The sequence below is a fragment of the Oreochromis niloticus genome, linkage group LG18, assembly GCF_001858045.2.
Source record: "Oreochromis niloticus isolate F11D_XX linkage group LG18, O_niloticus_UMD_NMBU, whole genome shotgun sequence".
NCBI classification, from domain to species: Eukaryota; Metazoa; Chordata; class Actinopteri; order Cichliformes; family Cichlidae; genus Oreochromis; species Oreochromis niloticus.
This window is the reverse complement of record NC_031982.2, coordinates 34,590,779-34,603,531: the sequence shown is the minus strand read 5'-3', so window position 1 is coordinate 34,603,531 and position 12,753 is coordinate 34,590,779. Positions and strand designations below refer to the sequence as shown.

Sequence of the window (12,753 nt, the reverse complement as noted above, 5' to 3'; positions counted from 1 at the left end):
TTTGTTGTTTGCCCCTGTTGTTGAAAAAAAAAAAAGGGGGATGTCATGATATGAATGAACAGTTGTTGTTTAAGGTGCAGTTCATGTGGAAGCCACCGGAGGGTGGTGTGGAGATATAATAAAAAGTGATGGCTAGAAGCTAAGACGGTGTCATGTCTGCTCCCTGAAGTAATATCGTAACACTCTGGTCGCTATGGTAACGTGTAAATTCTTTTTTCAAAATAAGACACACAACTACAACACGGGAAAAAACCCGGGGAAACAGAGGTAACGATAAAAACCCTGAAAACCATAAACTTCACACCCGAGCCTCAACTCTCGCGGCCCGGTACCAAACGACTCACGGACTGGTACTGGTCCATGGCCCGGGGGTTGGGGAACACTGGCCTGGATGATGTCATACAGGGGACGTCCTGATATAACACGGCAGCCTCATGTTTCCTTCATGTTTTTACCTGCAGCACCGAGGATCTAACACCTGAGCTCAAGGTTTCCCAGCCCAGGGTGGAGTCTGTCTCTGTCTTATACATTAGGCTAAATAAACACGAGTTATTACAGTTTACAGGAAGCGTAGTGACATGGAATAACTTTAATATCATGGAGTTATCTATGGAGAAGAGTTCAGCTGATCAAAAGAGTGTGAAATGTTTGGTGTTCTCGAGTTCTGCAGTCTAATAAAACCGACCTCTCAGCATCAAATCGTTTTACTTGATGAGTCCGGGTACTTCTTTTTCCTGTGCTTGAATTTTACTTTTGCGGCAGCATTCGTTTCAACAAGCTTAGTGATAACTGAATTCTCTCTTAGCTGCTCACCAAAACTGCCTACCCTTAGTAGTTAACTTTTGTATAGCCTCAACAAGACCAGAGTCGGATCTTTGTCATGGCTCTTAACCTTCAAGGGAGGAGCTGTGGACTTTGACAGGGTTAAAGGAGGATTCTTCCTTTTCATGCTATTGCTGCCTGCAACCACCGTGTAGTCGTGTTCACATGTGGAAGAGGCTATGCCAGGTTTTTCTTCTTTTGTCCCGGTCAGCATGTCAGACTTCTGGTTCTGGGGATGTGTTCAACAAAGGAAAACAACATTCGGGGCGGGTAAAGGTGAGGCGACAAACACACGTGTCCACTCCACCATCTTACCGCCAACCTGTAACTGTAACATTGAGTTAGGGCTGCCACGATTAGTCGACTAGTCACGATTATGTCGACTATCAAAATCGTCGACGACTAATTTAATAGTCGACGCATCGTTTGAAGCTTTGTAAGATCCCAAAGACGCAGGATTAAGTAGTAGGATTTAAGAGTGTAATAACGGACTGAAACACAAGATGGCAGCACTGCATGTGCAAGGATGCCAGCTGCCGTTAAACCCCGAAGAAGAAGAAGCAGTGTCCCAGAATTCATAGCGCGGCCCTGCTCAGTTTCCAACAATGGCGGCTGCTAGTTAGCTTTAATGTTACTCTTATTATTCTTTCTGGGTCACAAAATAAACGTTTAACATATTTTCAGGCGAGACTGTAGCTGTGTAAACCTCAAATATCTGCTCAGTTTATCAAGACATCACATATTTTCAAAAGCGCTCCGACGTTTTCGGAGACGTCTGTTACCCACCAGCTCGATAGCGAGCCGGGGTTCAAGGCTCACTAGAGCCGGTGAGAACACCGGACTCCCGGCAAATCGTTTTCAAACCCACCGCCGTCTTTCACTACTCAGGTTAAACAGGATATATAAGTCACTTAGATAACTTAAAAATGTTATTGTTTGGCTTTTTTCAGTATTTTATTTGTTCCTGAGTAAATCAGTTTGGCTGAGATTAAAGTTATAGTTTTTACACAGCTGAATAAACGTCAAGCAGACAGCTGATTATCAGAAGTGTGAGATGCTCAAGAATATACTCCGGTGTCCTGTTATATTTTAGATAGCAAGGAGCAGACGGCTGAGTTTATTAAACTCCACCGAAACAATCTTCAAATTTCATTTAAATTTAATAAACTATCATCTTGTCTTTATTTTTAGTTAGCACCTTAAACACTTAAAGCTGTAAGCTAATGATAGTTATATAAGAGCAGATGCTGCTGGTGCAATAAGCTGTACGTTTTACGTTCAATGGATGCATGATCTGATTAGTCGACTAATCGCAAAAATAATCGGTGACTAGTCGACTATCAAAATAATCGTTTGTGGCAGCCCTACATTGAGTACTTCCTGTGCGTACCTGTAACATAACACTGAGTACTTCCTGTGTGTACCTGCGTTGTGGCGTGGAGGGACACAGGCTGGTTTGTGTTTGCACTCTGAAAGAAACAAAGTTTCATAGATAGTTTCTTTGCTTTTGCTTTATTGATCGCAGCTGTTTTAACAGAACTTTTTAATCGATTACTGTGGGATTCGGGTCGAGTTGTCATAGATCAGAGGAAAACATCCTCGGCTAGGCTTCTTCTCGGTCAGCTGTGGATCTGGATTGGTCTCAGGTCCTCCCGCTAGTCCTCGCCGTCAGTCTGACTTCTTCTTGCTCGTTTTTTTGTGGCTTCCCAGCAGAGGCGTTAACAGTGGCGTGCCGTCTTCATTGACCACAGCGGGGCGGGCCTTAAAGCACAGGTAGCAGAAGCAGGCGCCAATGGTAAGTGGAAAGGCGACCAGAAAGCAGCCAAGCAGCGGCGCGTGGCTGAAGATGGGCTGTGTACAAGAAACGTATAGTCAGAATGATTAAACAGGAAGCAGGATGATGATGATGATGTCACTTACTGCCAGCGTGACTCTGGTATCGTAAACGAGGCGTCTGACTCGTTGAAAGGCGCCGTTTCCTCCGTGACCCTAAGGCAAAGAGCAGACAGATGTTCAGAATCCAGCAGCTGCTTCCTGTCTGGAGGTGAGCCTCACCTGACTCACCTGCACGCTGCCGTTCAGTACGCCATCCAGGAAGTCCAGCAGGTTGTGCTCCGTTTGCACGGTGCCAGGGGGCAGGAAGTAGCCATCATTAGACAGATTCACCACGATGAATGAGGGCACGATGATCTCACTGTTGAAAACAATGACAAGTCAGAGGCGTCAAATCAGAGGAGTGAAGCTGATGTCAGAGGTTAAAAACTCACCCCATCACCAGGCCACTGATGTAATCAGAGCCAGCCATGAAGCCGAAATACATGTCCCTGAAGGGGCGGGGTCAGACAAGAGTGGGCGGAGTCCAATAGGAGAGAAAGGTAGAGAAGGAATGAGATCGGAGTTCGCTCCCTGTTTTCTGTACTTTTCAGAATAAAAGTCTGACCTGCTGTAGCTCTCTCTGTGCTCTGCAGCCACACTTTCCACCAGACTCTTATACCTGAACAGGCGACAGGAAATGCTTCACAGCACAGTCACAGGTAAGTTTTACCTGGCAGATGAGTACTTAGATGCTTGCACAGCGAAATTAGGAAGCGAGACCACAAAGGTGCAAAAATAACGAAAACAATATACAAAGAAAAAAAAACAATATAAGTACACTATATACATGGTGTATGAGTTATAGAAATATTGAGGGTGTGTGTACAAGGGCAATAATATAAAATCATGAATACATAAGGGTGAATGGGGATAGTAACTGCACAACTGCCAGAATATTGCACAGAGGGTACAGAGAGAGAGCAGATGGGGTTACCTGAGACTTTCTTCACCCAGGTGCTTCTCCTCCACCAATGCCAACAGCACCAGCTTACCTGCAGGACAGAAGCAGAGTCACTGCACCTGAGCCAATCAGCAACCAGTGAGTGAAATCCAGTCATTTCAGTGCTTTGTCCCAAACAGACCCGCCTGCTTCCTGTTTCATTATTGTTCAGGTGAACGCTTCCTGACAGGAAACTCCATGAACAGATGGGTCTGTTTCCAAAATCAAAGTTCTTCAGTGCTCTGGTTGAAGCTACCTGATGACATCACAGTGCACTCAGGTGTTCTGTGTTACCTGTCTCTCCCATGGCATACAGAGTGTAGCTGTCGATCTGGGAGAAGTTTGGGAAGCGTTCTCTGTTAATCCACGACTTCAGGTCCCCGTCACGTTCCTCTGAAAGACAGTAAGCAGCTTGTTTAAGTCAGGGTAAATGGACACAGCTTGTTTAAGTCAGGGTAAATGGACACAGCTTGTTTAAGTCAGGGTAAATGGACACAGCTTGTTTAAGTCAGGGTAAATGGACACAGCAAATGCAAAAGTCCATGAATTCCCCCGCGTCGGTCTGATTTGTAACAGAAGCGTTTTCTCAGAAGAGCTGATGGCAGATACAAACCACAAAGCTCCATGTGCACTACCTCCACATGAAGGAGTTACTAACCACATCAACCATAGAAGATGTGAGGACATCTTATTTCAAAGGACTCCTCAGTCTGCTTTTACTGCCACAACTTCTTATGACTGTGATCAGTTCAAAGTTCAAGCCTGGATCCTTTTAGCCTGTCGAGTTTAACCTGAGTTCCATGATGGATCTCATTGTCACATACCTGCACTTCTTCCTGCCCTGCTGACATTACTCCTCCTACAGATTCTCCGTTATCAGTCAGTGTCCTTCAACTGGGTGCACAGTGAGATTCAGCACTGGCACAGCTCTGCTACGCTGGTGATAGTCCGCTGTATTTCTGTTAAGCCAGATGACCTGAGTGAACACTTTAATGGACAGGACATCTTCAGACTTCTTCGTTCTCAGTCCTGCTAAACTGAGCTTCTTGTGTTTGGTTCTGATAGCTTCTCTAAGGGGGTTATATCGGTTCCCTCATCAACAATATTAAATATTAGTGTTATTTCATCTAACCCCCCCCAAACCCTCCGCTGCCACCCATTAACATAGAACTGTTAGGACTGACTAAACAATTCTTGTTTGTCTTTGCTGTCTTCATTTTAAAATTGCATTGTTTTTATAGTTAATATTTACAGTTCAGAGCTAAAGTGTGTTTTATTGTGTGAAATTACTGTGCGAAGCATTTTGTAGCTGTACAACACGATTTTCAATTTTTTTTAATACAAACAGGTTTTGGTGGCTGAAGACATTTGTGCAGTGCTGTAGCTTTTTTGCTGTTATTTAATATTCCACAAGAACGAGTTCTGTTAGCCCGTTCATCAAGATTAACTCACCTCTGTAGGTGAAGTAAGTCCCATCTTTAAAAACCACCACAGCAGGCAGAGTGGACAGAGACACCGCCTGAAACAAAGACACAGATTAACTACAGACTCGGACACAGACATGTTCTCCAGGGTGGGAATGATGAGTATAAACGTGTCTTTTTAAAGGAATACACTGGCGTTTCATGAAAATGTTGCACCTGCTGCTGGATGTCCACCACATTTTGCCATCTTGTGGACATCGAGGGGATTTTTTAAGTGTTTTAAAAAGTTTTGTCTCAGCGTGTGGATAAGGTTAGGGTTAGGGTCTCCATCAGGTGATGGAGACGTTTGACCAACAGACGACAGAGATTTCTGACCTTCGGTAGGACGTCTCTGCTGGCTGAGAAGAAGTAAGTGTGGACAATCAGCTGCTCAGCGACTGACGTGTAGTTTCCCTGAAACACACCACAGGTCAGTTGTGTGTGTGTGTGTTGTGTGTGTTGTGTGTGTGTGTGTGTGTGTGTGTGTGTGTGTGTGTGTGTGTGTGTGTGTGTGTGTGTACTTTTAGCGGTGACGTGGCTCCTACATAAACAAACATGACATCATGGCGGCTCATAGCGTGCTGGAAGAGCTGCAGACTACTCAGTGATCGAACCAGTGGCCTGAGCAATAAGACAGATTCCCACTGTGACATCACTGTGATAACACCGCCATGTTAAACATCATTTTCCCTTTTTTGTGTCAGCTGTCTAAACTCACCCAGCAATCCGATTAGCAAAGTCCATTATTCCATCTTTGGTTCTCGCTCCTGAATAATTATATTTTATATTCTTCTTTAACCTGGAAACAGGAAACAGCTGGTTAAAGATCTGCAACATGCCTGCATCACTGTCACACCTGTCACACCTGACCATGGTGTATCTCTGCCGGTTATACCACCTGACTGAGGTGCATCTGATGGTGTAAAATTAAACACCTTGTGGTGTTTGGATTTGCAGTTTCAATCAGTGGATCTGATGTGTGTGTGACGTCACAGTGAGGACTTACATAAGGATGGCTGGATAAGTTCTGACGCAAAACTCTTTGGCCAAACCTTCAGAAAAAGAGAACACGTCTGACCTCTGGGCTTTTATTTTGACAGTCACTGACAACAATTTGCTGGTAAATCAGTGCTTTAATTTTGACAGTGACTGACCGGTGTTGGCAGTTGCATCTGATTTGCCGACGTGGACTGGAGAGCCGAGACTCCTAAGTTCTGATCCGATCTGATGCCAAACCGGATCCAGTTGTTTACAGAACGTACACCAGGGGGCGTAAAACTGCAGCGAGACAAAGCAAAATCTCTCTGCTGTTATTGGACCCGACTGTAGGATCAGGTAATCTCTCTGCTCTGACTGGACCCGACTGTAGGATCAGCCAATCTCTCTGCACCGATTGGACCCGACTGTAGGATCAGCCAATCTCTCTGCTGTTATTGGACCCGACTGTAGGATCAGCCAATCTCTCTGCTCTGACTGGACCCGACTGTAGGATCAGCCAATCTCTCTGCACTGATTGGACCCGACTGTAGGATCAGGTAATCTCTCTGCTCTGATTGGACCCGACTGTAGGATCAGGTAATCTCTCTGCTCTGATTGGACATGACTGTAGGATCAGCTAATCTCTCTGCTTTGATTGGACATGACTGTAGGATCAGCCAATCTCTCTGCACTGATTGGACCCGACTGTAGGATCAGGTAATCTCTCTGCTTTGATTGGACATGACTGTAGGATCAGCCAATCTCTCTGCACTGATTGGACCCAACTGTAGGATCAGGTAATCTCTCTGCTCTGATTGGACCCGACTGTAGGATCAGGTAATCTCTCTGCTCTGATTGGACATGACTGTAGGATCAGGTAATCTCTCTGCTCTTATTGGACCCGACTGTAGGATCAGGTAATCTCTCTGCTCTGATTGGACCCGACTGTAGGATCAGGCAATCTCTCTGCACTGATTGGACCCGACTGTAGGATCAGGTAATCTCTCTGCTCTTATTGGACCTGACTATAGGATCAGGCAATCTCTCTGCACTGATTGGACCCGACTGTAGGATCAGGCAATCTCTCTGCACTGATTGGACCCGACTGTAGGATCAGGCAATCTCTCTGCACTGATTGGACCCGACTGTAGGATCAGGTAATCTCTCTGCTCTGATTGGACCCGACTGTAGGATCAGGCAATCTCTCTGCACTGATTGGACCCGACTGTAGGATCAGGTAATCTCTCTGCACTGATTGGACCCGACTGTAGGATCAGGTAATCTCTCTGCTCTTATTGGACCTGACTGTGATGCAGGCGGAACGTCACCTGTGTTTTTCATGCTTATATCAAACAGAGTCAGTGCGGACATGCCCTTTATCGTGTGGAGCACCACTCGGCTCCATCCTCAGACCTGTTTAGCTTGCATCTGTTGCCCCTTGGTCAGTTAATCTGCAGGTGTGCTCAGGTGGCTTCAGACTTCTATTTTCTTTGAACTGAACTTGGATTAAGTCTTTGTTCTTGATCCTGATCATAATTTTTTACCCTGGGCAAACAATCTGTACAACCTCTTGATCAGTGATTATAAATCAGTTTTCGGTTGTGTTTTAATGCTGCTGCATTCTGTGAAGCACAACGTTTAGAAAGCTGCTGCAGACAAGTAGTATTTAGTATTATTGTTAATAAGTACAAATAAAAATAAGTAAAATACACACAGTACACAGAGTAAACTCATCTGTACCTTGATGAGCCAGATTTCATCGTCTCCTTTTGTCTCCATGAAGCTGAAAACACGATCAATCAGCCTGATTAGTGATTATTGATCATCAAACTAACGTCAGTTAAATTCAACATTCAGTTTGAACTCACGAATCATTGAGCTCTTCCACGAACGCCGCCGCCGCTGCAAACATCAGCACTGACCACACACACACACACACACACAAAGGTCCATTAACTTAGTTTCCAGGCCATTTGACCCCAATACCACTGATCACGCTCTATTTCAGGCCTTCGTTCACCTGATAAATTGCGTCACATGACTCCATCAGAGGTGGAGCATGAATAGTTTAATAGTTTAATCTCACAAACATCAATCTGTGGTCAGATGATTTGGGGCCAGCTCAGAGGGAAGCAGATTTTCAAACATGGACTCTGTATTATCATATTATTGTAGGGTCTACCTTACAATATAAAGCGCCTTGAGGTGACTGCTGTTATGATTTGGTGCTATATAGATAAATAAAATTGAATTGAATTGATTTCAGCTGAAAACAGAAACAGATTCAGACTGTTTCCAGATTAACAGCTCAGTAATCTGACTCTAATCCAGCTGTAGGTCCTCGAGTCTCCAGCTGCTCTTTCCTCACACTCTGAGGCTGATGATAAAGAGGAAGAAAGTTTGGACGTACCTGAGAGCAGGACTGTGGTCCTCCCGTCTGCCATAATGGCTGAAGCTGGATTAACAGCACAGAGCTAATCTGGTAACTGCTAACACAGAGCACACTGCTAATCTGTAAGATTAGCAGTGTGCATTCAATCCACTCAAACTTTATTCACAGCTGCTTCACATGAACAACAACAGCACAGCTGACATTAAAGCTGCGGGAGGCCAGGGGAGACCAGCAGGGGGCACCACTGCACCAGAGGGAGCCAGGAAAGAAGGACAGAAGAGGATATATACACATATATATATAGGGCGTTTCTCAATATGCGTACTTGTGCGTACTTGCGTTCTCGTGTACTCGTGATACGTCATCAGTCGGAGACCAAGTACTGTTCCAATTCAAAGTACGCATCAAGCCGAGAACGCGAAAAAGTCCCGGATGTGTTCTCGATCCGCCCGTTTTATCGAGCATGCATCGGTGTGGACTTGGGACAGCTAAATATCCCAGAATGTATTTCGTCCAAAACTCAACAGAGGACTCCCGGCACATCGTTTTCAACTCCCCCTGCCCCCCCCCCCCCCCCCGCTCGCGGTCTTCTCACTACTCAGGTTAAAGAAACCCCAGCAGTTGTCTATAGTATTGAGTGTCCACTACAATAGAAATAAAAGCGTTCTAACATCTCACCTGCTTGTTTTTATTAAGGTATGTACACGTATGTACATGTACACTATTTTTATTAATAGAGGTTTCACTACTGAGGTTAAAAATGATATATAAGTCACTTAGATCACTTCTAAATGTTAATGTTTGGTTTATTTCAGTGTTTTATTTGTTCCTGAGTAAACCGGTTTGGCTGTGATTACAGTTAAGCTTCATAACATGTTACTCACAGTTAAATTAAGAGGGGACGGCAGTACAAACTCCGGACCTGTGACATCATCACGTACGCAGGTGTTCCAATTGTACATATCGCGTGCGTTCTCGGCGGGTACGTACTCCCGTGCGTTCTCGGCGAGTACGTACTCACCGAGAACGCGAGTACGTACTCGCGTACTTGAGCATTGAGAAACGGCCATAGTCTCTATGCTGGTGGTGATGAAGACCCTGAGGCTCAAACAGAGCTCTGAGGCGTCTGTGAGGTGGAGGTGGGGAGCAGGTGGGTTGCACTAATGGGAGTCTGACGGCGAGCACAGATTTAAACCACACAGAGTGGAGGCTGATTGGCTTAAAGAAGGTGGGCAAGAAGCTAACTGGACTACAAGTACACATTTGAATGCGACTATCTGCTGATATTTTTGTTTTTGTGGTGCAGCATGAACGTCAAATGAAAACATACTCTTAATGTTCTGACTCAAAATTCCATGTTAAAGAGTTCAGTACTGTTCATGCTTTACAGTACTGTGAAATTAATTTCTATAGCATTCACAAATTGTTACTAGTGTATTCTTTATCAGTGTGTGCTTAATAATGGGACTTTACAGGGCGGCTTTCATTTTTTTATTTTTGGATATAATTTGGAACATTACACACCCTGTCTCATTTGAAGGTAAAAAAAAAACCCCAATCCGGCTTTTTTAACATTTCAGGGTTTGATGTTTAGAAGCTTTGGAGATATTGATGCTCAAACACTGCTGCAGATTTCAATGTGTGGAGAAAAAAAGTGGGTGGATAGCCCACTTTTCAAACAAATTTCATATGTGAAGCTAAAATTTCACAGCACATTTTATGAACATCAGAGATGGTCGAGCAGAAGACCCAAGTTGATTTGAGATGGAATGACTTCATTTAATTATACATGATTTACCTTTGTGATTTAACGCAATGGAACAGTGGAAGTTTAAACTTTATTTACAAACATTACAGAGACAGGTATCAATAGATCAGGGCAAACTGAATTTAAATGTATTTGTGTCAAGAGAAAAGCACCAATCGGCTCTCTGCGACAGTGGGGAGGAAGAACTCCCTTTTTAACAAGTTTGTAGCTTTGCTTGAATAAACATCACGCCTCACACATCATCACGTGAACATCGTTCTCCAATGTTTCTGTGGTAAAAAAAAAAAAACCTGAAGAAATTTAGTTTGAACTGAACTTTATTGACAAAATAATCAGAAAACCTAATCGATCACATCACAGGAAAATCAATCAATATTCACATGAAGCTCAAGTTTCCAATCAGCTGCGTAACCGTGAGCAACACGGTGATGTCATCACCTTCAAAGGCCCACATCACTCCCTGATCTCATTTCTTCTCTCCATCCAATCAAAACCTTTGACCAGTAAGAGCGGAGCCATGAGAGCAGCATCACAGAGGAGGCAGCAGAAGTTTGGCCTGCAGTACGGCGCCGTCAGATGAACTAGCGTCGGTCTGGCCCATGTGCTGGCTTGGCGGGGCGGAGTCCAAGGGGTTAGCGGTGACCTCTGAGGATGCCTGCCTCTTTGATCTTCCGCTCGAGCCATTGGCATCGCTCTCCGTCCAGCACGACTCGCTGTCAGACACTGAGGATAGGCGGTTCTTAGCCTGGTGGCCATTGGTCCTGACGCTGGCATTAAGTCGAACTTTTGGCGAGCTGGTAAAAGTGGTACAGCGAGACGAAGTGGCGCTCGAGCTGAAAGAGGAGCGCAAGTCCTTCTCCTGGAGCCGTAGCACGCTGCGAAGAAAAGGGACATAGTGACTGATGGCAGCGCGGTACTTTGGGTGTGTGATGGCATAGATAATGGGGTTGTGGATTGCGGAGGCCTTGGCAATGACGGCTGGCACCGAGTTCATGTATGGAGTCAGCATGTGGGCGTAGCCGGCGGTGGCAGTGAGAGCAACCACAGAGTATGGTGACCAGGAAACAATGAAGAGCATGATTACTCCCAGAGCCACCTTAGCCATCCGCCACTCACTGCACAGACGCTCATATGCCTTGTTGACCTCGCCACAGTTCAGCTGCTCCATCTCCCGCCCCGCCTGCTGCACTGCCCGGAAAATGGCAAAGTAGCACGCAGCGATGACAGCGAGCGGGATGAAGAAGACGAAGGAGAACAGCAGGAGGGTGTAGGTGCGTACAGCAGCTGTAAAGCTCATGTAGTCCCAGCTGCAGGATGTCTGCAGGCCCTCAGGGACATAGGCGCTCCACCCGAAGAACGGCGGCAGACTCCAGCCAAGAGAGTACAGCCACACAACTGCCACCACCACCAACACTCTCTGATGACTCACCCCGCCCAGCATCGCCAGCGGACGCGTGATAGCCAGGCAACGGTCCACCGCAATTGCCGTCAGCGTTATCATGGAGGTGATGCCAAAGAGAGCACCAGAGAAGGCGTACAGCTCGCAGGCCAGCTCCCCAAACACCCAGCGGCGGTGCAGGCTGGCCACAAAGAAGACCGGAGACTGTGTCAAGGACATCAGGAAGTCGGCGGCCGCCAAGTTAACCACTAGCAGGTTGCTGGGCGACCTCAGTGTCTGACTGCGACAGAACACGTAGATGACCAGAGCATTTCCCAGCATGCCTGTTACCCCTACCAACAGGATGACTGAGCCAATGATGTAGTGGGCGTGGTCAGGGACATCCACGGTAGGAAACAGGTGAGACTGAGCATGAGCACTCTGTGTGGGGGCGTGGTCAGGCAGGTGGAGCAGTTTAGACATCCTAACCTGGTGATGGTGCTCAGTGCAGTTTCCTCCCAGAGGGCACAGAGCTGACTTCCTGCTCGAGTGGATGTGACTCATTGCGATGGCAGCTGGATGCCGGCAGGACGTACGTGTCAGGATTAGTAGGATTTCTGTCGGATGATGGCTGAACGCTGACCGGATCGGTTGGATGTGGGCTTGAGCTCTCTTTGTTGACTCTGCGTGCCGGCTCGGTCAGGCTACTGCTCTTTATGTTGGCCTGATCGATGGATGGCGGCGCATTATCGAGTTGACCGATCCATTAACTCTCTGCACTCGGACAAGAAGTGAACATGTGGATCAGATGTGACCTGATTGCTGCAGGTTAATGTGGGCCATTTCTGAGGTTAATGAGCTTTTAATGAAAACACGGTCAGATATTTGTTTATAGGTCACAGTGTTTCCTGTCCAAGTCCTAGAACTCAGCCAAATCATTAAGTCATGCCATTAGTCAAGGACGGAGGAAAAAACTGATGGTTTTGTTTTTCAGTGTTCAGAGCTCAGTGGGTCAGTTTGTTCTTCCACTGAAATGGCTCAAAGACACAACCATGAAGAAGAGAGATCTGTCCACAGATTCACAGCGAGACACTCATATGACACGTCATAATCTCAGTATCTCAATACATTTTATTT

The 12,753-nt window shown here is 45.9% G+C and overlaps 2 protein-coding genes across 4 annotated transcripts; both read right to left on the bottom strand.

Annotated features, from left to right (window-relative positions):
* Positions 1 to 2,313: 2,313 nt before the first annotated feature.
* On the bottom strand, positions 2,314 to 8,666 carry LOC100690340 (protein disulfide-isomerase TMX3). Of its 3 annotated transcripts, none has more exons than XM_005476887.4 (16): positions 8,489 to 8,666; positions 7,947 to 7,995; positions 7,819 to 7,861; positions 6,255 to 6,378; positions 6,107 to 6,152; positions 5,819 to 5,899; positions 5,622 to 5,721; positions 5,437 to 5,514; positions 5,090 to 5,156; positions 3,932 to 4,030; positions 3,632 to 3,689; positions 3,263 to 3,316; positions 3,090 to 3,146; positions 2,887 to 3,016; positions 2,743 to 2,811; positions 2,314 to 2,583 (listed from the first exon to the last, which is right to left on the bottom strand). In XM_005476887.4, exons 1-16 carry the CDS (start codon positions 8,520 to 8,522, stop codon positions 2,491 to 2,493), a joined length of 1,182 nt encoding a protein of 393 aa, XP_005476944.1. In that variant the 5' UTR covers positions 8,523 to 8,666; the 3' UTR covers positions 2,314 to 2,490. The 3 variants fall into 3 exon arrangements, with proteins under 3 accessions (XP_005476944.1, XP_005476943.1, XP_003458176.1); XM_005476886.4 differs by having other exon boundaries at positions 2,314 to 2,673; positions 5,646 to 5,721; positions 8,489 to 8,663; XM_003458128.5 differs by having other exon boundaries at positions 2,314 to 2,673; positions 8,489 to 8,659.
* A 1,871-nt stretch (positions 8,667 to 10,537) lies between these two features.
* opn4.1 (opsin 4.1) lies at positions 10,538 to 12,302 on the bottom strand. The gene has a single exon (XM_003458129.3). The coding sequence runs from the start codon at positions 12,178 to 12,180 to the stop codon at positions 10,768 to 10,770; it is 1,413 nt and encodes a 470-aa protein (XP_003458177.1). The 5' UTR covers positions 12,181 to 12,302; the 3' UTR covers positions 10,538 to 10,767.
* Positions 12,303 to 12,753: the final 451 nt, after the last annotated feature.

What these genes read in the sequence shown, in the direction of transcription:
- LOC100690340 (XM_003458128.5), bottom strand. Translation starts at nt 8,522, where the DNA reads ATGGCAGACGGGAGGACCACAGTCCTGCTCTCAG. An exon ending in GACTTACTTCACCTACAGAG is followed by an intron (nt 4,031 to 5,089) that starts GTGAGTTAATCT and finishes ACTGTCTTTCAG; the next exon opens with AGGAACGTGACGGGGACCTG. An exon ending in CACAGAGAGAGCTACAGCAG is followed by an intron (nt 3,147 to 3,262) that starts GTCAGACTTTTA and finishes CCGCCCCTTCAG; the next exon opens with GGACATGTATTTCGGCTTCA.
- opn4.1 (XM_003458129.3), bottom strand. Translation starts at nt 12,180, where the DNA reads ATGAGTCACATCCACTCGAGCAGGAAGTCAGCTCTGTGCCCTCTGGGA.